At 44.8% G+C, this 26,236-nt stretch overlaps 1 protein-coding gene across 4 annotated transcripts in view; it reads right to left on the bottom strand.

Annotated features, from left to right (window-relative positions):
• CDK12 (cyclin dependent kinase 12) overlaps positions 1-25,747 on the bottom strand; it is a 31,512-nt gene extending 5,765 nt beyond the window's left edge. For all 4 annotated transcript variants that reach the window (XM_083582411.1, XM_083582413.1, XM_083582412.1 and 1 more), the window contains exons 1-12: positions 23,586-25,747; positions 17,854-18,732; positions 13,629-13,805; positions 11,741-11,880; positions 9,525-9,695; positions 8,707-8,896; positions 7,734-7,790; positions 5,334-5,435; positions 4,495-4,572; positions 2,905-3,021; positions 1,379-1,510; positions 178-392 (exon numbers count right to left, since the gene is read on the bottom strand). In XM_083582411.1, coding sequence (XP_083438537.1) covers positions 178-392; positions 1,379-1,510; positions 2,905-3,021; positions 4,495-4,572; positions 5,334-5,435; positions 7,734-7,790; positions 8,707-8,896; positions 9,525-9,695; positions 11,741-11,880; positions 13,629-13,805; positions 17,854-18,732; positions 23,586-24,646 — 3,319 coding nt within the window. In that variant the 5' untranslated portion in view covers positions 24,647-25,747. The remainder of the gene's footprint in view (positions 1-177; positions 393-1,378; positions 1,511-2,904; positions 3,022-4,494; positions 4,573-5,333; positions 5,436-7,733; positions 7,791-8,706; positions 8,897-9,524; positions 9,696-11,740; positions 11,881-13,628; positions 13,806-17,853; positions 18,733-23,585) is intronic.
• Between the last annotated feature and the right edge of the window lie 489 nt (positions 25,748-26,236).

Genomic DNA, 26,236 nt, shown 5'->3' with positions numbered 1-26,236 from the left:
GGAGATCTGGCTTCAGAATATCACCTTTTTCATTAGAGCTCAACCCAGTTGCCTCTGTCTAAAGGAGCAAAAGCAACCAGCAGCCAGCTGGATGGCAAAAAGGAACCAAGGGTAGTAAGAAGACAGCCCAGTCTAGCCAACTAAAGCTATAGCTGTTACCCCAGGCTATACACTGACCGAATGAGTCTACAGCGCAAGGTTGTGTTTTGATCGGCGCAGGCTGTGGTTGTACAGGACTGCTGTGATTCTTGATAGCATCTGTGCTTATTACGGAGGCTGTCTCCTTTCGGGAAACCTTGGCTGAGGGGGGCTCCTCTACCACGATCCCACTCTGCCGTTGCCGCCGCCGCTTCTTGCTCCACAATTCGTGGCAGTCTTGCCAGTGAGGAAGGCTGCAGAAAGACAGCAAATGGACCTTTGTTGAGAAGGGAGCAATGAAGTTGTGGCAGAAGCCTGGAAGACAAATTCTGACACTGGGTGACCACCCCTGCCTGTCTGATGCCACACCGGTCCCAAATGCTCAGCACAAAGATTCCCTCTTCTTTCCCAAGCTTTTAGCACATTATGGAGACCTGGGTGTGGGTGGGTGTGCTTTTACTATCTCAAGTATTAGACCAACCCTGCCCATCCTGAGTTATTTGGCACGAATGGAGAACTTAAGAGAAAGGGCAGGTCAGTCTCTTACTACCCGACAGGCCTTACAAAAGGAGCTAGATTTGCACAACTTTTGCCCAAAATCTTAGAATGACACAACCCTTCCTGGAGTCCTCTGTGTGTGGCAAAGGGCTCAGGGGATGCAAAGGATTGGGTCAGGTCAGTAACACAGGTAAGCTAAGCCAAATTTAGGGGACTCTTACAGATAACCTTTTCATGAAGACTTAGAGATGTACTTTGAGATGTGCTGCAGAGTGTGTGGAGTGTGTGTGTGTGTGGAGTGTGTGTGGAGGCTGAAGTCTTCCTGTTGCCTCTGAATATGAATGAGGCAGGCAAAGACAGGGAGCAAAAAAATCCTTTCCTAGATCCTCTTGCCTTACAAGGTGGTAGCATCTGTGCTTATAACAGAAGCCATTTAATTCCCCCGAGGTTAAATGGGCTCACAAACCAGGGCTGAGGTTACCTTTCCACTGCAACGTGTCACCACAATATGCAGCTTGTGCTGCGATGGTTAAATGGGCACCTGTTGGTGAACGCTCCCTCCCTGCCAATAGCGTTCTGTGGTCTGAACTGTGCAGATCGCTCTGTGTGGATCTGTGGGTTAGCTAGCCCCGCCTTGCTACGAATCCAAGCACTCCACTCTCAATGCACCTTTAAAAGGCTAGGACATATTTCAGTCCCCACCCTGCAGGCTCACTTTCCCAAGGAACAGTGAGGTGCTTACTCTGGAGGGTCCATCTTGCTGACATCAACATCCTTCAGGAAGTCACTTTGCAAGGCTTGCTCTGCTGTGCATCGTTTACTGGGGTCCAGCGTGAGCATATGGTCCAATAGGTCAAGAGCAGCAGAAGGGATGCTGGGAGAAGAGAGAGAAAATGAAGAAAACAACAACAACCCACAAACGGTCCCCATTATGACAATAACAAGCACTGCTGTTCTGCACACATATTATCTCTTAATTCCCTGTCCCCAATGCCCTGGGTGATATTCATCACTAGTCCTACTCAGAATAAATCCACTGACGTTAGGAGACATGATTAATTTAGGTTTATTCATTTCAACCACTTTCCTCGGAGTAGGACTTAGTTGAATCCATACCCCTGCCCTTTAAAAGCAGGCCAATATTATTACTCCTAGGACTGAGCTAGTGGCTTGCGCGACACAGTGGTACCATGGTACTCGAATGGCTTGGCTCCCAAACAAATCGGGTCCCGAATGCCACAAACCCAGAACTAAGTGTTTTGGTTTGCGAACTTTTTTGGGAGCTGAACGTCCAACGTGGTTTCTGCTTGAGTGAAGAAGCTCCTGCAGCCAATTGGAAGCCAAACTGGTTTTCAAACAGTTTTGGGAGTCGAATGGACTCCCTGAACAGATTTAAGTTCAAGACCCGAGGTACCACTGTATTCTTCTAGCTAAACTGAAATTTGATGATGAATCCATTCTGAGTTGGGAGACAATGACCTGCACACAGTTTCTAGATAGTAAGTCACTTTGAAACTACACTGGTACCTTGGGTTACAAATGCTTCGGGTTACAAACACTTTGGGTTACAAACTCCGCTAACCCGGTAGTAGTACCTCGGGTTGAGAACTTTGCCCCAGGATGGGAACAGAAATCTCGTGGCGGCAGCACAGTGGCAGCAGGAGGTTCCATTAGCGAAAGCGCGCCTCAGGTTAAGAACGGTTTCGGGGTAAGAACGGACCTCTGGAACAAATTAAGTTCATAACCCAAGGTACCACTGTACTGATTAGGATATTTGCACCTCACCTACTCTTCCCAAAGCTTAGACGGGAGCACTAGCCTGGCAGCTTCCTGCAATGTAGCTTAGGGTGCGAAACTCTGTTTTGGCCAAGGTTACTATAGCGAGCTTCACAGCTCAGCAAGGATATGAACTTGGATGTCTCACATTCAGAACGGACTCTCTCATTGGGGTACCGCACTGGCTATATTCTATATTTCAGCACCAGCTCATTTTGGGCTGATCTCTTGCAGCAAATATCACAACCATCTCGTTCCATTTCTATCGTGGATTGTTCTCCAGCAGCAAATCATTTTTCTGGTGCCTCTCCATGTCTCTCAATCCCCACCCTTATTGCTAGCACACACACGCACACACACGCACACACACACACACACACACAATGTTGGGGTTTGGGTCTTGGGGGGGGGTTATACACAAATTCAGTGCTTTCTGGAGATATCACAGACATAAGGATTCGCAGGCACACAACACCGTTACCCAGGACGTACAAGGAAAACTCCTCCCGTAGTCGCCTTCGGTATTGCTTCTTAGGTTTCATGGTGTTGAAATAAGGTAGCTTGATGACGTCTGGCCACACAGCCGGACAGGGGCTCCCGCAAAGGCGGCTGCAGGAGATTTGGAAAAGGGAGAGCGTGAATACAACTATGTATTGCCTTTCTATATTGCCACGTTGCCCAGTATTTCTTTGTGGTTTACACAAGTTAAAAGGACCATAAAATGTGAAGTGAAACATCCATCAGAATGAAACCGCTCAAACAGAGGCCATTTAGTTCTCCAGCCTGGAAGACGTGGATGGCTGAAGCCTCTTCTGATTTTCCCTCTCATCTAGTGAAGCCAAATGGCTTCAAAGCTATTTCTGCACATGCCTGCATGCAGCCTCCCACTTCCCTCGCTACTCCTCACCCTACACTGCAGGTAGATGAGACAGGGCCTCCCGTCAAGGATGGACAGGAATAAAAATGTGACACCAGACCTCCTGTGAAGGTCCATTTTCTGCAGGGAATGGAGGGGATCCTCGAACAGAGAGTTCCCCGCCGGCACAGGATCCTATCCGAGGATCCCCTGCCCCTGCAGGAGAATAGGCCACAAAACAGACACAACACACAGCAGATCCAAAGGAAACAGATTTCTATAAAGCTTCCCAGGGCTTGTTTACATGCAAGGTCAGGTTAATTGCACAGAAGTGCCCATTTCCCTAACTTTTAAAGGACCCCCATGATTACTGCTGTCCTTTTAGGAAGGCTCTTCCTCATAGTAAAAAGGTAAAGGGACCCCTGACCATTAGGTCCAGTCGTGACCGACTCTAGGGTTGTGGCGCTCATCTCGCTTTATTGGCTGAGGGAGCCAGCGTACAGCTCAGCGTACAGCGTACATGTGGCCAGCATGACTAAGCCGCTTCTGGAGAACCAGAGCAGCACACAGAAACGCCATTTACCCTCCTGCCAGAGCAGTACCTATTTATCTACCTGCACTTTGAGGTGCTTTTGAACTGCTAGGTTGGCAGGAGCAGGGACCGAACAACGGGAGCTCACCCCGTCGTGAGGATTCGAACCGCCAACCTTCTGATCAGCAAGCCCTAGGCTTAGTGGTTTAGACCACAGCGCCACCCGCGTCCCTCATGGTAGAGTTTAGAAATAATTCTATCTTAAGACTTGGAAGGTAAAAGCAAGTATAGGTACAGACCAGAGTTTTTTTTAAAAAAGGTGAAACATTAGGCTAAGGGCATTATATGCTCTGAGCTGCCCTAAATTTCTATGATGGAGGCCGCTGGTATTCTTGCCTCCCTTTAATCTGGTGCCAATTAGATGAGGAATTCAAATGAAGTCAAGGGATAATTTCTCTCTCTCACTGAGATCCTGATTGCAAAGATTGCTTCTGTTTGTGTCTACATGGTTCTGGCACTTAGCTGCCAACAACCGCTTTCTGTCTGTACAAAAAAACTACCTGTGGGGGGCCCTGTTACCTGCACATAAGGTGACTGCTAGCATTTCGGAACAAAATGACTGCTGGCATCGCCAAGACAGCACACACAGCTCTCTTTGCACACGCTCCTGTTGATGACACACAGAATGACTTACCTGATTAATTCAAGCTGGGACAACTCAAGATTGGCTTGAAAAATAGGCTTCTTTGTAAATAGTTCCCCAAGGATACAGCTGGGAGGGGGAAAGGAACAAAGAAAGGTTGAAATGAACAGCAGAAACTGAAGGAAGCATTTGAATGGGATGTTGGGTGACTCTCCTTGGTTGCTTAGGTTTGGTAGAAACCCAGAACAGAGAGGGAGGTGCCCAGTCAAATTTGAACGTTAAAAAAAAGTCTAATTCCATTAACCTCTATGATCAACATTTCCCACTTGCATTGGGAAGATGTGTGACACATTCACCTTTACCATGCAAAAAGACTGCTATAAAACAAATCCAGAAAGGCTGATCAGTGTTGTGATAGCCTCTGTGCCAATTGGGTATCCAAAATTTTCTACTTTGGATCGGGATGGAAGCTGGAACTCATAGAACACAGAATCTTCTATTCCTCAGCGCTCCAAGGCGCATGGAACACTGAGCAGACTCTTTCTGCAATAAAGGGGCCAGGCTACGAAATTTTAAAAAGAAACAATGGGATGCATCACATAATAAAAATAACAATCCATGGGCTCTCTCTCTCTCTCTCTCACACACACACACACACTGTCATGGTGCACCATTATGATGCAAATGACAGAACCTGGCCTATAGCTTGATTTTCTAAACTACATCAAGTGCGGGCACTGTCAGAGTTTTCACAGTATGCCTAAATGTTTAGAAAGTGTTTTTAGTTCACACACACACAGACACTCGTACAAGCCACTGAAAAAGCACAACACAGGGATGCATTCAGCAAGAACTGTAAACTCATATCAGAAACTAGAAAGATGACTTACCCGCAGCTCCAGACATCAATGGCTGGAGTGTAACGTTCCTCACCTAGCAGCAACTCAGGTGGTCGATACCATAACGTAATGACTTTATTGGTGTATGGACGGCTAAGTGAGGGGAAAAAAGAGATGTTTCAGGTTGAGAGACTTCTGTAAGGAATCGGAACATACATACAGAAGCAAGAATGGTGCAGCCAAACTGTGTTTGGGACCAAGGCTGAAGCTTCAATCCCAGTTGGCTTGGATTCAAATGGCTGAAACAAAATGAACTGTGTAGGAATCATTTTCCATAGTCACAACCCATATTGTGTGTGTGTGTGTGTGTGTGTGTGTGTGTTAAAGGGCTTTATATAGGTCAAGGAAGGTTTCTCTCACAGCCACACCTGCTCAATCCAGACAACGGGAAAAGGGGCTTTTAACGTTTCATCCAGATGTGTGTCGCAGGTGCTTTTACAAGTCACGCTTGTAAAATGTCATCAGATCGCTAATGCTACTTGAAAAAATGCTTTATAGGTTAATAGGGCATGCAACCTGATGCATAAAAGCTTGAGTGACGGTTACACAATGAAATATGCAACACAAAGAACGCCGCAACAGGAGGCCAGTGGCCTCCCATCTAAGGGGTTAATCAGATGCCCATCTGTTTGATTCTAGGCCATTTGTTGGACTGGAAACGGACTTACAGAATCTTTAAAAAGGTGCATGTTATTGGATAATACTATTTTTAGTCCCAGAGTAGGATAGCTTCCAGGCTTTGCTTCCTTGTGGTGGTGGCAGGTAATGACTATTCCCAAACGGGCAGCCTGGAGACTTGGCTCCTCTAGGAGAAACATTCTGATTGTGGCAATTTTAAAAGGGAGCATTTCAATGTGCATAATGCTGGAACGACATTACTCAGACAGTGAAAGGAAGAATTTCAAAATGCTGTAAAAGCAACCAGCATTAGAAACATATTCATTTCATCTGTTATTACTTCCAAATTATTCCCACCCCACCCCAATTTCCTGATCCAGAACTAAAAACAATTTGCCTCAAGCTATTTTGAAATAATACAGATATTCACCCTGTGGATCAAACTACCTTCCCACCCTCCCCAAGCTATTGGTAGGATGAATTATCCCCAGAATACTTGTGGTGTATGGAGAGAGCTTAATATACTGAAAGTCAAGCTTATATAAGACCTATATCAAGGATTCAAATTATTGTTTTTATTGCTGACTTTCAATTGTGCCAAGCTATTTGCGATCCTTACTTCATTCACCCTCAAGCGCCATTTGGCAGCACAGAATTTGAACCAAAATGAATTAGGGTGTGGCTCACAAAGGCATCTTTAACCTGCCAGAGACTGAGCTCAGGAGCATCTGAAGCAGAAATAGAAGCGCCTCTGATCACTTGTGGAAACACTCTTCCTTCACCACCACTAGCCTCCACACATTGAGGGATCAGGGAAGAAGGGGTTGCATTCAACTAGCTTTTGCTCAGCAAACCCACTGAAATGGGACGTGGGTGGTGCTGTGGTCTAAACCACTGAGCCTAGGGCTTGCCGATTGAAAGGTCGGTGGTTCGAATCCCCATGATGGGGTGAGCTCCCATTGCTTTGTCCCAGCTCCTGCCAACCTAGCAGTTCGAAAGCATGTCAAAGTGCAAGTAGATAAATAGGTGCCGCTCTGGTGGGAAGGTAAACAGCATTTCCGTGCGCTGCTCTGGTTTTACCAGAAGCGGCTTAGTCATGCTGGCCACATGACCCGGAAAAAACTGTCTGCAGACAAACATTGCCTCCCTTGGCCAGTAAAGTGAGATGAGCACCGCAAACCCCAGAGTCATTTGCGACTGGACTTAACTGTCAGGGGTCCTTCACCTTTAACCTATTCCCAGTCACCAATTTCAATGGGTCTACTCTGAGTAAATGTTAGTTGATCACAACGCAAAGCTTCCAAGGTCAGAGAAGGATAGGTTTGAGCCAACTCTCTGGTTTAAAATAAAAGCACCAGTCTTCACTTCATCAACAAGGACCAAAGGCTCAGAATCATTTGCTTGAGGGCTTCCAATGAGTTCAAGACCAATGTGGGATTTGAATCCAAGACATTACTCAGATGTTCACCCAAGCAGGACTATCTCTTGAATAAGTTTCACTGAGACAGATGGGAGACATGCAAGATTAACATTTACGAAGGAGACCGTCCTGGCACTCAGCTATACAGCTGCAATTGAAACATTTTAAGTGTGTTATAAAGTGAAATGTACAAATGTGACACTAGATGGCAGTGGTGAGCTATGGCAAATTCAATATATTTTTCAAAACATTTTTTTTAAAAGCATTTTCACAGTGTTTTTTTATATGTGTGTGTAGATTCCATCCTGGTGTAGCTAAATCCACCCCTATCCTTTTCTCAGCAGAAATCTTACCTTTCTTCTGAACTGTAGAGCCGGGCAAGCCCAAAGTCAGCCAGCTTGATCTGCCCACTGCAACAAGAAGGTGGAAGTAGACTTTTATTAACAATGGCTTATACAAAAGCATGAATAGGAAACAGAAAATTAACAGGAATTACTAAAATTAACAAAACTTCAGTCATTTGCACTTAAAAGGCTCATACATTTAGAAGAGACGTCTGCAATGCTCTTTTTAAAAAAAAGTTTAACAATGGCTTCTTCCCATATTTAAAATTTAAAAGGCAGAACTTAAGAATACGGCTAATTTGAACTATCTGGTAGATTCCCATTTCTTCTTTCTGTGGAACAGTTCTAGCCTTAAGAGATATGTGCTACAGCCTAGTTCCTAATGACTTATAATTCTATTTATTCATTTTTATAAAGTAATGTATGAGGCACCACAAATGCAATGCCCAATTTAAAACAGCAGAATAAAAAAAGAGCAACAAATTATTGGGGGGGGGGAATTAAACAGAGTGGAATTAATCAAATTTAAATTAGTCAAAACGCTACACAGAACTAAAATAAGTTTTAAAGGCCTCCTCAGGGAGGGCATTTCAAAGTTGGGGTGCGACCACAGAAAAGGCTCTGTTTCACTTGGTGGTGGGATATACAACAGGGCCTCCAAAGCTTATTTTTAGTGAAGCCTATCTTTGAAGTAGAGCTTAATCCCCCTGAAGCAGATTCGTATCAGAGGAGTCTTTCAGATATCCCATCTGCAAAATGTTTAGGACTTTATAGGTAACAACTAGCACTTTCAACTGTTCTTTGAAAGTGCATTTGGTGGAGGGCTGCTGTAGTATCATCCACCACGTATATTCCATCCAGAAAGCAATCTGGCTGTTGCGTTTTATAAGAGCTGCAGCTTCCAAAAACCTTTCCACATTGTCCTTAAAAAGCACAGGAATTGGGAGCCACATCTCCTTTGTCGAATTGGTCTGGCAGTTACCTGTTGTTTAATAAGATGTTGGAGCACTTTATGTCTCGATGTAGAAAGTTTTTTTTGTGACAGTAGTCGAGCCCCTCCATCAACTGCTTCATGAAAGACTTGATGTGGTCCTCTGAGAAATGCACCAGTCCTGATTCTAGCAATCCCATGAGGTCGTGGTCCATATATTCAAATACAAGATAAAAGGCACCTGGGAGAAGGTGAGAAGAAGGAGAAAATGCCTGTTAATACTCCTGGTGTCAAAGCACACAATTTGGTGCTTTAGCCCAAACACTTGTCTGTAAAATTTCCAAGATGGATTATGGTGTGAGCAGGAAAAGGCAAGAGCAGCTTTTGCTCTGACTCTGTATTTACAGCTGAAACCCTCTTTCTTCTGCCTTCCTTAATATTTATGAAGATTGCCATGATTATTTTTTTTTGGGGGGGGGGTTAAAATTGGCATGTGCCAGCCCATCACTCACCTTGGAATCATATAGGTCACTGCACTGAACTGATCTCTAAGAAGAGAAACATTTCCTTCCCTACTCACCACCATTATGACACCCAAGTAAACGGGATAGTCTGGGAAAGCCTGAAACCCTTCTAAATATCTCACGAAAGACCCTCAAAATGGGAGAGCAAACTTCAGGCGTGAATGTTTGTGACAAGACAAGCCTTTGCCATGCTAGCACTCCTGGCGAAAACTGAAGCAAGGTTACGCAGAATCCTTTACCTGGGTGGAGCATTTTTATACGCTAAGTATGTTCACAGCTACTAAGGGGGCCCCACAACCTGCATCAGTCTCACATCTTACTTCTCAGCACAATGTCCTTCGATACCTTTGTCCTTCTTGAAATCCAGTGCATCTTGTTTGTCTGTGACGATTTCCTTCATGTTGACAACACTGCGGTGAATCAACTGCCGGAGAATTTTGATTTCACGGATGGCTGTGATGGGGAAGCCCTCTTTTTCATTGTCCAGCCGCACTTTCTTCAAAGCCACCAACTCGCCTGTCAAACACAAATGGCAGTCGGTAAGAAGAGAGGCAACCATTTGCAATAAAAATGAGCCGCAAAAAGGCTGCTCCTCTTAAACGCAACCCTCCCTTCCAAGTTACATGAAGTACAACACTGGTTGGTAGATAAGGCCAACACTGCTTGGGGTTGGGGGGAGGTAAGGTTAATCGATTGGTTTTGTCCTTGTTTTTATTATGTATTTTGTGTTCTTATCTTGTGAACCACCCTGAGATCCACGGATGAAGGGCAGTATACAAATTTAATAATAGTAGTAGGAGCAGCGGTAAGAGATACATTATGTTATTTGCACGCTTATAATTTGACCTCAAGAAAACAATTATTGTCTACTGCCAGTCATCTTGCCCATTTCGTTCTTACAAATCATTGCAAGACTATTGCTTTGGACTGTGATGCCATGGCTAGTGTTGGGGAGGAAAGTAGGAAATTCAGCTTCTCTGCCTGGATATATCCCTAGGCCTCTTCTTATGGTATCAATCGTGGTGTACTGCACAGTGTTTGTTTTGAGAAAACATGAGAAAGCATACTGGTATTACATTCTGAAGAAATGATGAATTAAAAGAGCCCTCCAAGCAGCAGCCTATTACTGCTAGAATTCCTGATCTATGATTGCAGTCATGAGATTTTTGTCTATCTCATGACGGTGTATGTTTTGACTCTACAGAGTGGGAAGTGACGGAGACAGGATGTTTGTGTTACTGTGTTCCGTGAAGTGGGACTATTGTCCTTTGTTCTTTTTTATCTTTGCTGCCGGATGCTAGAGAGAGAGGGAGCCATGTTGCAGTGCTCCATGTGTGTTTATATGTAAATAAACTGGATTAGCCAAAATGCTGAGTTGCGGAGGTCTGTCACGCGCGTGATGCGCAAACTCTGCGGATCCCTAAGTGTGCGGGTGTCGGTTGGCATTGGTAGCTGTGATGTTCGGGCTGAAGAAATCTTATGAAGCTCCCGAACAACTGACCAGGAGGAAGAGAACATGCCAGTCGGGCATGTGTCTCTGCCAGGGTCTTACTTGACTGCAGGCTGAACTCCTGATAATTACACGACCACCGGCCACATCTATGTAGGAAGAGCCCAGCTGTATCAGGGCCAGTGGCCCGTCTAGTCCAGCATTCAGTCAACGATTTGCCTATGGGAAGCCCACAAGCAGGACATGAACACAACAGTCCTCTCCCCTCCTGTAGTTTCTAGTAACTGGTATCCGTAAGCATACTGCCTCTGCCTATACGAAAACAGCTGATGTCAACAAATGTGAAAGCAGTTAGACAACATGGTGCGTTTTTTATAGGGTACTGCCATGGATCGGTTGGATGCAGAGGAATGGTGGGAGGAGCCAACTGGGGAAATGGTGGAAGGAGCCACCCTTCTTCCAAGGGAAGAAGGCTGACCGGCACGCTCTGCGACAGCTACTTAAAAGTGAATTCAATACGAGAAGAACAGACTGAAAATAGTGTGCACTTTTCTATGAAAATGTAAAGGATGTTTAAAATAACCTTTGGGAATTATAGGGACAGAACGAACAAAATGTATAGAAACTTATTTATGTATGCTAGAACAGCAGCGAGAATGTTACGTGCCCCAAAACGGAAAGAAGCAGAAGTCCCAGCAAAGGAAGGAGGATACAAAAACTTATGGAATATGCAGAAATGGTGAAACTTACCAGAAGAATAAGAAATCAAGGTGACGTATTTTTTTTTTAAATAAAAGAATGGATATTGAATATTTACAGATAAATTACAAACAGAAAAAAACACTGGCAGGATTATTGTAATAACCTGCAGTTTTACAAGAGTATACTGTATATTGAAAGAAGATGAATAAATGAGCAAATTAAGATAATTTGGATATGCAGAAGATATTAAAAACAATTTTAAGGAACCACAGAAAGAGGGGGGAGGAAGTCAAGTTTTGAAACGTCAAAATGACTGTAAAATTAGTTAAATGTATAAAATTAGTGAAATGTATAAATTTGAAATGTATAAATAAATAAGAAAAGAAAATAGTGTGCACCGAGTACCCACCTGTGTCCTTGTCCTTGGCTTTGTACACTTGCCCATAGGTCCCCTCGCCAATAATACCAATGATATCAAATTTGTCCACGCAGCGCTTTCCCCAGTCACTTTCCGTCTGCCTCCTCTCACCGTAACGAGGACAACAGATTCTGAGAGAGAGAGAGAGAGAGAGAGAGAGAGAGAGAGAGAGAGATATGGGAGTTGGGTAGGAGTCGTAAAAATCCCAAATGCCGACTTCGACAAAACGTTTCTGAATAACAAGCTTTGGTGGATTTTCCTATCCATTATCTGCCTTCATGGTTCCTATATCAACACCTGACACTACAGATTCTTTACAGCATGCATGCATGCAAGTTTTAACACTGACTGAAATTTCTAATTCGATACATTATTTATTACATATATGCTCCATGCTTCCTCTTAGGAGTTTGAAGAATAATTGAAACTGTTTTATACAGATTTTAGCAGTATTCCAACAGGCACTGGGTTTCCAAAGTCTCAGACAGAGATCTTCCTCAGTCTTGCTACCACAGATCCTGACACAGAGATGGGGAATCTGTGGCTCTACAGATATTGCCAGACTATTTCTGCATTGGTGCTCTTACAAAGTGAATCCTCAGTCAGTTGCTTGCTATTTGTTTTGCTTCTGTAAATTTGTGTCCATTGTTTTCATTATTTTATAAAAATAGAGCAGGTTACATTTAATAAATAAACACAAAGAAAATACATTTGCTCTGGGAATTTTGCTTCTTCCCTTTACTTAGGATACCAGCAGCTGATTCCTGCACCACACCAAAAATCAGTGGCCCTCTGATTTGCCATTTGCTACCTTCTACGTAGTAATCTTTTCCCTCTCTCATCACCTGAAAAGATTCCTAAAGACTTACTCTTTATGTGCAAAGAGATGGATTCCTTTTATGAACCTCTTTCTTCTGCCATTTCCTCTCCCTTTAAAAAAGTTTTATATAGCTTTGCAACATAATCATAGTGTTGTTTACTGGTGCTAGTCAGACAGACTCAGTTACACCAGAGTTAAATAAATCTTTACTGGCTACCAATCTATTTCTGAGCTGAACTGTAAGGTGTCAACATTGAATATTAATGTTCCACATTGGTTAGGCCATGATAGTTTATATTTTAGGTATTGATATAGAAAATGCATCTTTCTCCCTGTGTCTTAATATCTTCTGGTGGAGCCTTTTGTCAGATGCCTTCCTTGATAAAGACAAGGCTGGTATCCTCTAACAGCAATGCTTTTTCAGTAGTGACATTTTGCTTGCAGAATACTCTCCCCTATGAGCCACATAAGGTTAGCATCTTCTTAGCTTTACTCTGCTTCATGAAATCATTTAATTCTGCCAGGCCTCCAAGGAGTAGATTTCAGCCTCTCCATGCTGTTTCTATTGTTATTTTAGAAGCGTGAACCTCAACATATTATGCAGAGTTTATTCTATTTTTAATCATTAAAGAGGAATCGCGTCTATCAATTCAAAACCAGGTTTATCAGTCTGCGCATGACACCTAACATGGCACGGTAACTTAGCTAGGAACCAGGAGTTCCCAATTCAAATCTTGCCTCTGCCTTCAACACAGTATGTAGCCTTTGGCAATTGCCACACAGGGCTCCTATAAGGTGATTCAGAATGAATGAGAATGCAAGACATAAATGCTAACTGTTCTTATCACTACGAAAACATGGCATGAGATTGCTTGAGCAACAATCTGGCAAGCTCTACTTTCCTGGAAGGTACTGCTTTACACAACCTGGGTGAGTAGCTAAGTGTCTATCTTCATTTGGTTTATTATGGTTCCTCCCATTAATTCCAAACCTTACCAAAATGACCAGACGTTTCCCTGAAGTGGCCGCTATGCAAACAGATGCCCTCTCCACACTTACTTTGGTCTCTTTCTACATGGTTGCTGAGGTGGCGTGGCTGCCTTTGGTTCTGGAGACTCTGGAGGGGAAGGGTCTCCACCAGGAAGCTCTGGAGGGAGTGGGAGGTCCGTGAGCAAGTGTCGTGGTCTCTGGTCTTTCTCCTTCTTCACAGGTTTTGAGGGGACAATCTCCTTTGGGCTAAAGCACCAGGAAAAACAACAACAACAAAAAGAAGGGCACATTTATGAATTATTTAGAGCAACCACTTGTCACATCTCAACACCCTCTAACAGAAAGGTGACATAAGCTTTCTTTTTTGGAGCAATGTGATAGTCACCAGAATTCCAACCTTATCGACAGTGAGTATTTGTTGGTATTTAGCTCATCCCAAGTGATGCGCCATACAAGAACCAAATCTAGTATCTGGCCTCGATTTGGGTATCCAAAGTTACTTTAACACACAAACACATACACACACTAGGAAGCATCTAACCCTCATGGTCGCAGTTTCAGGGCCAAAATGAGTAGGCAATGTCTAGTGAAGCCAGAGAAAGGCTGGTTTGCACAGGTTCTCCTTTCCTCCATTGTAAGTTATCTCTTATTGACTAGCCATCTACCCCCTTTCTGCTCCTGCATACAGGTGGAGACCACTTTAGGCACATCCAACTGACGCATGATCGCTGGTGTGGGGTCCTGTTGGGCCCGGAAGAAGTAAAAACAAGGGCATAACGGGGGGCGCTTATAAGTGCTCCATCAATGCTTTGTGGGCTGGGGGCTGAAATGGCCACCACTTCTGGGGTCCTTTGCCTTCCCCCCCAGCAGATGTGAAGAATTGGAGCCCTCTTTGCCATGGTTGGTGAGAGGGAGGGTGGGGCAGATAGGGAAAAGAGAAGAGAACCCCCCAACTGTTGCTTGCAAAGGTAAGTTTCTACTTATAAGAAGTGGGCTGACTTTCAACAAGTTAAAATTTAAATTTTCATCCATCTTTAGTTACCTGGTGTTACAGGTGTGACACCCCTCACCATCACCAAATTGAATCAGAACTACAGGCTGGTTCGTGTGCAGAGTCAGCAGGACAACCTAAAGTAGTAATGTGCATGTGTGAATGCACCACTACATATGAAGGATTAGTTAAGAAGAGATCAGCTGGATCAAACCAAAGACCCATCTAGTGCAGCCTGCTGTTTTCAAAATGGACCCCCATCACTCAGAGACATACTGCTTCCAATGCTGGAGGGTAATGTAGCCATCATGACTAGCAACCACAAGTGGCTTTAATCCTCCATGGCCTACAGACAAGAACTTTCATTTCACTTCAAACACAATGCTCTTTGAAATACAGGCAGTGATCGTTTTCAGAACATCCAATTGACACGTGATTGCCAATACATGGGTCCTTTTAGACCCGGAAGAAGGCAGAAAGGGTGCTCCACTGACATGCACAAGGGGTACGAATGGAACCCCAGTGTGAAATGGTTGCCGCCTGTAACTAGTTGTCAAGTAATGTATATATGCAACTTTGAATCAGCCCTATGTGAAGGGCTCACACAGAAAATGAGTATCGCCGAGCTAAGCCTAGCAAAAATTCATACCTGGGGTCCAACTAACTGCCCTGTTTGAGGTCAGGAATGAAGCCCCTCCCTAGAAGTCAGTCTGGTAGAGACACTGAGAACATTTGACTTCTGATGGCCAAAGTCTGCTAGATCTACTGCCCTGTAAACTCTCTTTCAGGGGTGCACTAGATCTTTGCTTAATTACACAGCTGTTCAGATGGATTGAAGTTAGGATTTTCTTTGTCATATTCCAGCACTACAATTCTAAAGGTGGGCTGTATGGTTCAACACAGCTGCCAGGCATAAACTATGACCCCCACATCACCACCCTACTAACCTTTGATCCTCCCTATCTCCTCTCCCCTAGTAGTGTCAGTATTATTTTTTAAAAGAACAATATTGTAAATGAAGCAAACCCCCACTCAATTGTTTGAAGCTGGTTTACATAACTTTCACCATATAGAACATATGATCACAATGCACCATTCCAATCTCTCTCTTGGAAGCCTCTATGGGCTCTAGCTGAATTGGAGAGAAGAGGCAAAACCAGATCCCACCCCCAGTGCTCGAAACTCCCATTGTTCTAGGCGCATTTTACGAAAGGGAATTTCGTAAGTGCGAGCAGTTTCTGAGCTCTGGGCACAGTACTGTGCCTAAGATTTCATATTAAAACTGCCTCCCCACTTCCAACTACTCTCTGAAGACTGGAGGAGAGACCCTCTTAAGAATATTACAGGGAAGGACTAGACCATACGAAAAATTAACATAATATTTTAGCTGCTGTTCATTCATTTTCAGCTTTGTTGTCGTTAGGAAAAAGCGCACCTAGACATTCCGTTGTTGTGCCCATAACCCAGGTTTAAGGTGCCATTTAGCTCCTAACTTTCATATCTCAGTCTCTAACTCTGCCTGTACGTTTGCATGACATCACAGTACATGCTCCTTAGAAAGGAAAACCACCTCACAAGCCAAAAGGACGGGCAATTTCCATGTTCATAGTTAATTCAAGGCTTACAGTTACGTCAATATTTAGGAATATTTTAACAAAGACTGGCATGAGTTTATCTCCTCCTTACAACTACACCAGACAAGGAGTGGGGAAAACAAAAGCCTCAACTTCGTCCATTATTTAGCATTACATCTGAACGTGGTTATCTACAAATTCAGGGGATTGTAGTTTTAACAAACTAGAGTTAGAGTAAAACAAGCCTTGGTTTGATAAGCAGGCTGAGAATCTATCCAAAAAAAGCAAATGAGCCAAAGGACTCACTAAAAAAGAAGCCTAACCTCCCTAAAAACTCAGACTCTGTATTGTGAGAATATTCTCTCTGACCCGATACGGCAATCAAACATTGATAGGGAAGCAAATGCCACACACTGTCCTTGCTCGGATGATAATCTCTCAGTGCACAGGCAGCTCCTTTGCCACGATTAAATCAGGAAGTCTCTGTTGAACCCATTTTGTCCAAAATGGAAAACTACGTTATAAACTTCAAAACAAGCTAGGATATTAATCATATCCATGCTAATATGCTGGCTTGTCTTAAAGCCGGTAACCATAGTTTCCCAGTTAATCCAAAATAGGAAACTAGGGTTAACAAGAAGTTTCCTAGTTTAATTGTGGAAAGCAGCAAACTGTGAAGGAGCGGCTAAACACTCATGCATATCTCAGATTAATGAACCAAGACAAGATAGTCTGAACCTGACTGCCAAGTCCTTTAAAGAGAAAAAATTGAGCCCAGTAGCATAAACCTGACGCACTTAAACTGTTGCTAACTGGGGATTTTTTTCTGAGCTGGCCACATAAGTGAGGCATTGTGAACAAGGGACCAACACTAAAACAAAAATTTAGGTTTATATATGCCAGGGGTCGGCAAGGTTTACCTTGCCTGGGCCGGTTCACTCCAGCAGAGATCCCTCGGTGGGCCGGATTGTGCACGCGCATAATGCGCCTGCCCGCGATTTCCGCCGTCGGCGTCTGTATCCGCACAGACACGATTTCCAGCGTCTGCACCTGCACAGACGCAATTTCTGGCATCTGCATCTACACAGATGCAATTTCCGGTGTCTGTGCATCTGCAGACGTGATTTTTGGTGCAGCAAAAGCAAGTCCCCATGCCGCACCATTTTAGCGCAGCGCGGGGGGACTCGCCAAGCGGGCGACTCATGGGCCGGTTAAACAACCTGTGTGGGCCACTTGTGGCCCATGGGCCTTAGGTTGCCGAACCCTGATATATGCTATACAAGGAATAGCGCTGGTGTACAACCAATCATTCATGTTAGCTAAATCCAGTACTATCTTGACTGGCAACAGCTGTCCAGAATTTCAGGCTACAGCCTCTTTCAGCTCTGTTACTCAAGCAAAGATCCTTTCAACATGCTCTAATCTGGGACCATATTTTCCATTTCCTGCAAGGGAGCCCCAATCCTAACCACCCCACTAATTTAGAAGCCTGTTTTACACGTTCCATATACCTGGTATCCTCTCCATACATTCCTAAGCTGCTTTCTACATCTGAGGCATTGAGTTTTTCTTCACTATCTGTGCCATTTTCATAAAGCCAAATCACATTTCAAACACCAGATTATTTCATTTGCAATGAGAAATGAGCAGATACATAAATTCTAACAAGTCCTGGTCCATAATATTACCAACCCTTTGTGGAAGAGGTTTGCTTGGTTATTCCCCTTACCTATCCATGTCATCTTCCCCAGGCAAGACAGGTGGAAAAGGAAGCGGAGGCAACGTTGACGTTTTCAGATGCGGAACAGCAGTTGTCACAGATACATGCGCCTTTAAGGAGGACTGCATGGTGGGTTGAGAGTTAGCCTGAGTAGTCAGAGATGTCCTGGAGTGGGTAGACGACGGCAGACACGATGGAACTAAAGCAGGGGTGTGAGTGGCAGGTGACTGGGCAGGCGGCAGAGGGGGAATAACTGGTGATGGAGGCAAAGGGGGTAACGGAGGAGGAGCCTGAGCAGGGGGCGACGATGTTGGCAGAGGAGGTAGTGACTTAACAGAAGGCAAAAGAGGTGGGACCTCTTGCTTGGCTGTCTCTGTTTCCTTTGGGGTCACAGTTTCCTCCTTTCCGCCTGCAAGTTTCATATCTTTTGTTCCCATTGCTTTCGAGTCTTTAACTGAAGCAGGAGGTTTCTTCTCATGGTTCTCTACTGCCTTTGTTTTTAGGGGCTCAGGAGTAGTTTTTGTCTCTGTGTTGTGCTGTGTGACATTTGCTGGCTCAATGTCAGAAGGGCACTTCTCAGGTTTAGCCGTTTTTGCCTTTTTGGCCTCAACCGCTGGCTCTTTAACTTCAGCCAAACTGTTTTCTTTCCTAGATAAAACGCTAGGAGAGTCCTTCCTCTCCTTCCCATCAACCTTTGCTGCAGCTGCAGCAGCAGCTGCCCTCTCTTTTTTCTTTCTACTCAGTTCAGCTCCCAGGCTGGAGTTCAATGGTAGCCGGGCAGGTGAGATACTGGAATGGCGACTGCGGGACCCAGATCTCTGCTTTTTGTTATGCGAAGATGAGTGCCTCGAGTAAGCAGGACTTCTACTTCGAGACTTCACTGGCTTCCTGTGGAAAAAGAAGAGGAAAATCAGAATCTTCAAAGAATGCTACAGTCGTGTTTTATGTAAAAACGCAAACCTTTAGCTCTCAAAGGGGTGGGGGGCTTGCTTGAAGGGTGTAGACATGGCTATGATCCTGTGGCTCCAATGAGCATTTTAACTCCTCGCCAGCTTCCCCATCTGCTTCTATTAGAGGTTCTCAGCCACTTTTTTTTTAACAACACATTAAACAATCAGTCACTGCACTACCTGCCAAAGTAGACATGGACAAATTCTGGCCATGGTGTATTTGGCTCCTAGCCAACTTGCCTGGGGGCTAGAAATACTACATCAGGGGTCAGCAACCTTTTTCGGCCGTGGGCCGGTCCATCATCCCTCAGACCATGTGGTAGACCGGACTATATTTTGGGGGGGGGAGGGGGCAAATGAACAAATTCCTATGCCCCACAAATAACCCAGAGATGCATTTTAAATAAAAGGACACATTCTACTCATGTAAAAACACACTGATTCCCGGACAGGTCAATTGATCACCGTAATCTAAATCATTCCTAAACAGGAACACAGGAACATAGGGGGTGAAATTCGAGTAAAAGAATATGTACTAAACAGTTACCTCACAAGTTCAAAAATGTTAAACCAACTTTTGGAGTCAGGTGTTTTCAGAAGATGAAGCATTTTCTTTGAAATGAAAACTCAACCAAATCCTGGTACTCTGTCTTAGCTGGCAAGGACAAAGATGCTGCTAAGAGCCATTTTAGCAGCTCAAAATGTAACGTTCCTGAAGATAGTGAAGTTTTATTTGGTTGCCTTATTACTTCTAGGCGATTTGAAAGTTTGGGCATATATTTTACAACCACTACTGAAAGACAACATAACTTTTGATACTCACAGGCAGTGCTGGAAAAATCCCAGCTGCATTTTTCACTAAATGCACAGGACTGAATGCACTGCTGCTTATGACAGGCAGGGACAATTTAAATTAGGCTCTGAGATTTGGCTGTACAAGGACCAGGAGACTGGGGAGGAGGGCACACACAGCAGAAGGCAGCCCCTCTAGGAGCAACCAAAAGGAGTGTCATTGATTCAGTTTAGTAAACAAACTGAATTCAGCTTCAGGCCAGTCACTCTAACTTCATTCTGTGTGCACATCAGACTGTCAATAAGTAACTACAACAGGCATACCTGCCATTTCAGACCGTTGAAACTCTCTGAATGGTCTCTGACATGGGAAATGCCAGTTGGGCTCTTGGTGATAGCTAGCTCACTATTCACAGTTGCTATTCTGAAAGCCTCCATCAGGGAAAACAGCCAGTTGCCGGGTAGGTTCTTCCCTGGGTGTGCCTCCCTTGACTGGGGCACAAATCAGATTGTCTTCCCTAGAGCAGATGACCACCACTGTTGCGGACATCCATTTATCCTACACACCCAATCACCAGGATGTTTTCTTGTAACTCCTTCAAGGACCCTCCAAGTCATATATGCAAATATCCACTTGCCTGGCTTTCCACGCCGAGTAAGAATCACTTTCAAGCAACCAAGCAGGGAAGCTTTGATACACTGAAAAAGAGCTCTTTTATTTTTTCCAGGCTGTTTGAAAGCTCTGTCCGTGTAACTCTATCCCTCCCTTTTGTTTTGACTAAGACACGTCCAAAGAACTGCAAGTGGAATGTCTGAGCATCTTTTCTCGACTCTCAGGAACCTACTGTGACAATGAGAAATTCCCTCATTGGCATTCTCAAACTTTTCAAGAATTTATTTATAACAGTGGACTTCAAAAGAGTGCTCCACAGAACTTCCACAATAACATGACTAGAAAGGGTTGTCTGAAAAGATCGTTTGTTCACCATTAACCAATATTTCCCTGGAATGCACACAGCACTGCAGTATTCTCGGGCACACTTTAATTTCAGTGAGGTGATGGCTACACACAGCAGGCCTCTCTTGCAGTCCATAAATCCAAGCATGTATGCTAAGACATTTCCCAGAATCCTCTGAAGTGTGAAGGAACTGCACAGTAGATGGGCCAATGTGGAAAGTGTCCCTGCAGGTAGGGTATTTCCCATGCTCTGCAACCCCACTCTCATTAAACAACATACCTGCCTCTGCTCACTTAAGAATTTGGCTAGAAACTGGACCCCACCCCTGTCCAAAGCAGGCAGCTCATTTGATACTTGGCTTCTTCGAATTTTGAAATATTTATTTAGCCCTAAGGGGTCTTTTCCTATTGTTCCCATGAAACAGTCCAGAAGCAGGAGAACATGCTTTCTATTGAGGAACATTAACTTTCTGCTCCCAATAGGAAAAGGAGGTGAACTAAAGGAAGTTAGGGGTTTTTTTAAGCACCTGGTGAGATAACACAGCATTCATAAAGAAAAAAAAGTCAAGAGTAGACAAAGCCAAAGAGATGAACAAGGGTGTATGAAAACAAACAGAAAAGAGATCCCCCTCATAGGTTCACGTATTTAAATATTTAAACACCTACTCCGTTCAAGCTTACTCTACCTAGTACCTAACAAAGGCGCCACCAGGCACTCCTTTTCATAGCAGCTTCCTAAAAGTACTTAAGGTACCCCAAGTGCTTGCAATCAGCTCTCATTATCCAGTTCTTTTTCATTAAAAAGAGATGCTGTATGCCAGAGAGAATTTTCTGATAGCACTTGCTCCTTAATGAGCAGGAAATGGCAGCTGCACTTGCTCTACACTGTTTAGAAGTAGCTGCCAGGAATCAACCTGCCTGACCCAAGAGATGTTACTACTGTACAGGTAGGGAATGGTGGCTGAGAGACAGGGATTTCCTCAAGGAAACAGAGTTCATGGCTTGGCAGATACGACCCCACTAGAATCTAGTGACTAGATAGCCAAAACAAGATGGTGACTATATGTTTGTTTAGCACTGACAAGGTGCTAGGCACTAGACAGAGCACAAGGAGCTTATGGTCAAATGGCAACTTTGCACATTCAAAGCACGAGCAGCAAGCTCAGTGTTCGAAACTCCCATTGTTCTAGGCGCATTTTACGACAGGGAATTTCATAAGTACGAGCAGTTTCTGAGCTCTGGGCGCAGTACTGTGCCTAAGATTTCATATTAAAACTGCAGAGCTGAAGGAAAGGAGGACCTTTTTCTTCCTCCCCACTTCCAACTACTCTGTGAAGACTGGAGAATATTAGTGGGGTGGGCAGGAGAAGGACTAGCCCATGTGAAAAATGAACATACTATTTTAGCAACAATTCATTAATTTTCAGCTTGTATTCTTGTTATAAAAAGCACACCTAGACATTCCTTGGTGAGCCCATAACCAAGGTTTAAGGTGCCATTTAGTTCCCAGCTTTCATATCTCAGTTTCTAACACTGAGCAAGCTGTTGGGTTATCTGTGACCAAAGCAATTCTGCACATCCAGATTATGAAATAACTAAGTTTCAGAAATGACAAAAATGTAACCTCATTCTAAGTAAACTGAACAGGTGAAAGGCTTTGACAAAGAACTAGCAAGGATGTTAGTATTGGATTCAAGATCCCCTTTAATGACTGATTGTTAAAAACATTTTACTGCCCCCAAGGCCAATTTAAACAGATTGTAGGATGCCTGGATTCCCTTGAAGATGATCACTAGCTGTATTCAAAAGGGATTTCTGAGGTACTGACATCTAACATGAATGTGGTAATGGATCACAAGCAAACATTTCCACACACATCTTGAGATTTGGGTTACATACACCACAACTCTCACGTATGGGGAGATTTCATATTCACCTGTTCTACCTTGACAAAAGCAGCTATCCAAGGCAGATTTAATTGAAACCAAGTTCTACTGAAACCAGTGGAACTTGGTAACCACATAACAGGCACAAATCTTGTGAGAAATAGGTACCTTGGATCCCACTGCAATCTGAGACTTTGGTTCTATTGACTTCAACGTACCTCACTTTCTACTGCTCAATATACTTAGGATCAAGATGGAACAGTTCTCTGCAACTCTAAACCTTGCTTTTTTAGTTAACATAAGCAAGATTTAGTAAAAGGTATCCATCAATTTTCCCATTCTGTGAATCCCCACCAGCTGTATAGATTAGCAACTGACATGCCACAAAATGGAACCATGGTTTGCCACTTCAGAAATTGTGTCCAAATCATGCTTCACTTTTAGGGGTCCCATTAAACTCTAATTTAGTATGATAAGGATGAGCTGCAGTAGCTTCCATTTCCCCTATCCCCTCTTCTGGTGTAGCTCCAAAGAGTTTTTTTGTTTCCGATTTTCATTAAAGTGCGTTTCATTCAGTGCGTTATCTGAATCCTAAATTGTGGTTGATGCTAACTATGACAAGGCAGCTTAACACATGGTTTTAAGTTACCTTGTTTCAAACAACAAACTAGTTAATCTAAACCAAAACTTCTAAACATCTCCTCAAAGCCATGCAGGAGCAGAAAAAGGAAGCATGTTATTCCAATGCTCACTGTACTCATTCTTGTCATGCTAAACTATGGTTTAGCACAGCCTTTCCCAAACTAGTACCCTCTAGGTATCAGCCCCAGCCAGCATGTACAAAGATCAAGAATGATGGGAGTTGTAGCCTAAAAAAATCTGTAGGGCACCAGGCTGGGGAACAATGATTCAGCGCGACATCTGAACTGAGCCAGTGTCTTATTGGCTGAATGGGTTTGGTTACCTTTCAAACTCAGATCCCCAATGCAATAAAGTGAAAATAATAATTATCTAATCAAGCAACAAAGACCTTGTACCCTAAACAAATCAAGTTACAGGGGAGAAGCAAATATTTTTCTTATCTGACTTCAGGACACTAGCACCATCTGAACCAAAGAAGTCAAACACTTTTAATTAAAGATAAAGGCCACGCACCTGGACACAGGACTTCGACTCAGCGACCGCTTGGAAACAAAAGGACTGCTGGAGCGCCTTCGGTTGAATGGGCTAGGCGACCTTCCACTGTACGACCCACTTCCTCTCTCGTAGCTTGATGAACGCCTCCTGCTGTATGGGCTGACCGACCGCTGCCGCCTGCCATAAGGGCTGGGAGAGCGCATATTGGATTGGTATGCAGCAGGCTCCTTGTATGGTGGGCTGACTGATGGTCTCCGTGAAGACCCACCAGGACTCTTCTTGTAGGAATCATAGTTACTGGATGTGTGTGAGCGTGGAGGGCTGAGATCATAGTCCTGCGTGTAAGATGCTCCTGAGGGGCTATCATCCTGCTTGGGACTGTCTGACCACCTGCGATGGGGACTTCTGGATTTCCGCTTTGGACTGTCCAGCGATTTGTAACTTTTAGGAGCATCCCTTTTCCGGTGACTTTTGCTACGGTCTTTGTGACCGGACTTAGTCTCTCGTTCTTTCCTGGACTTTTCCTTGTGCGATTTGGCTGACCGGGACTCCTTGCTGCTGCTCTTGAATGACTTAGATGAATGGTCATCATTCTCCTCATGCAGCTTTTTGGAGGCCCCCGACACCCTTTCTTTAGTGGAACTCAACTTGCCTGAGGAGTCTTGGTTCCTGTCCAGCCTCTTCTCTTTGTCTACCAGCTTGCTTTTCATCAACTCACGGACTCGCTTGTGTTGATGATGCCGATGCCTGTGTAGCCGGTCACTCCTTTCTGATGTCCCTTTTCTCTCATCATTCTCCCTGCGTTCCAGCTTGAGGACTGCTTCATCTGAAAAGGTGTCCGAGTCAGAGCTGATATCATCATACTCCACCAATGGCTTGATCATGCTGCCGAGCGGTGCTCCAGCTTCTTGGGCCCCCATCGGTGAGTCTTTGGAATGCCTGGACTTGTGTCGTTTGTGCTTGGAGAGTCGGTGCCTCTCTTTGCTGTTTGAACTGCCACTGCTGGACACTGCTTCTTGATACAAGGACCCCCCTCCTCCTGAATCCTTCTTACCCCCATGTCTCTCTGGGTTTGGCATTCCTTCTCCACTGTGCTTGAAAAGAGGGGGGAATCCTCCAAAACCCCCAAAGTCTAAACCTCAACTTACCCGCTTCCAAAACAGAAGGGCTGCGTTCACTTTCGTTACCTTTTCCTACATTCAACCCACCCTTCTCTCTCCTACATGGGGCTGAATGTGGTTTCTTTACAAGGATCTGGGTCGACAAAGTATTTTACGGGAGAAGTCGCCCCACAGGCTACCCCCAACCCTCTGAATAGGGGACAAGCAGCAATGGCAAGAATGTCCCCTGTTCTTAGACTTCAAAGGTAGGATGGAAGACCCTGAACAAGTACCCTACCTCGGTTATCCACCAGTTTCAGAACATAAACACACCAGGAGCACTAACTAAGATGCTCTTAGGTCCCTTTGTAAATGGGCAATGAGTTTGGGAGTTCTCCAACCTGCTGCCCAACCCCCCACAAAAAGAGAGCTTCAGAAAAAGACCCCACCCACCCCCAGTTTTCTGAAGCAGCGGCCCCCCAAACAATAGGCCCCTTCGTTTCTAAGCCACCCTTGGTGCTCCTCTTGGTCAGGGGTACCCCCTCCCCACTAACTCAAGGCCCCCGTGGAAAGAAAGATGAGGGTCGGACTTAGTTCCTACCTCAAAAACCCCCTAAGTTCCTGAGAAGAGAGCACGGGGGCGGGGAGATGGGCACACCTCCACCCGCCCCAAGGCCTGGCTGTGTGGGGAAACCCCTGGGCCCCTGCGTCCCCACCGAGGGGGCTCCCCTGCCCTCAGCCTGAGTCTCTAGCGAGGCCCCCAAGCCGGGACCCCCACCTTCCTCTTCCTCCTAGTACTTCCCAGAGCGAAACGGAGCCGCTTTCAGGTTCGGGTGGGGGGAGGGGTTGGGGGGGAAGAGGAAAGGTAGAAAAGTGAGCAAGGGAGAAGGTTAGCCACCAACTCTCGCGAGAACGTGGGGAGAAATCGCCGTCGTCGTCCTCCCGGCCGCCGACGCCGTGGCTTCCTTTGCAGCCTCTCGGGGGTTCCTTCCCCCAACTCCTCTCTACCTGCTCCTGTTTCTCCAAATATCGCGAGAGCACGCACATGCGCGCGTGTAAACGCTCGCTCGCCCTCCTTCGCGCGCAGGCGCACACGGTCGGAACGCCGGGGGAGACTCGAGAAGTCTCGCGACGCCGGGCGCTGGAAGCAAATAGGGAAGCGGGAGCGGGGGGGCGGGGGACTTGAAGGCCGATGAAGCAAATTTTATTTTCGTAATCTCGCGGGAAGTGGTTTTGTCTTTCAACAAAACTTTATTTCACGGTCACCGCAGATGACAACATTCCTGAGGAAGGAAACTTTTATTAAGGAAAAATGCAAGGTTGTTTTTATAAGGAGGGGCCATGAACTTCCATTCATTCATTCATTTCTTCCTGTATAGTTCAACAAACTTTATTGAAACTTCTCACACTGTAGTTCTGGGGACATATATCTTTCAACAAAACTTTATTATTGATTCCCCTCCCCCTTAGCAACAGGAACAAACGAACTTATGAATGGCCGTTTCTTCGCCTTCTCACTTTCAGCTTTTTCAGCGAATACTTTATTGGGCCGCTTGGTAAGCATGACAA

Source organism: Podarcis filfolensis (assembly GCF_964270895.1).
Source record: "Podarcis filfolensis genome assembly, chromosome: 13".
Classification (NCBI taxonomy): Eukaryota; Metazoa; Chordata; class Lepidosauria; order Squamata; family Lacertidae; genus Podarcis; species Podarcis filfolensis.
The sequence above is the reverse complement of the archived record's forward strand: the minus strand, read 5'-3'. Positions and strand labels throughout refer to the sequence as shown.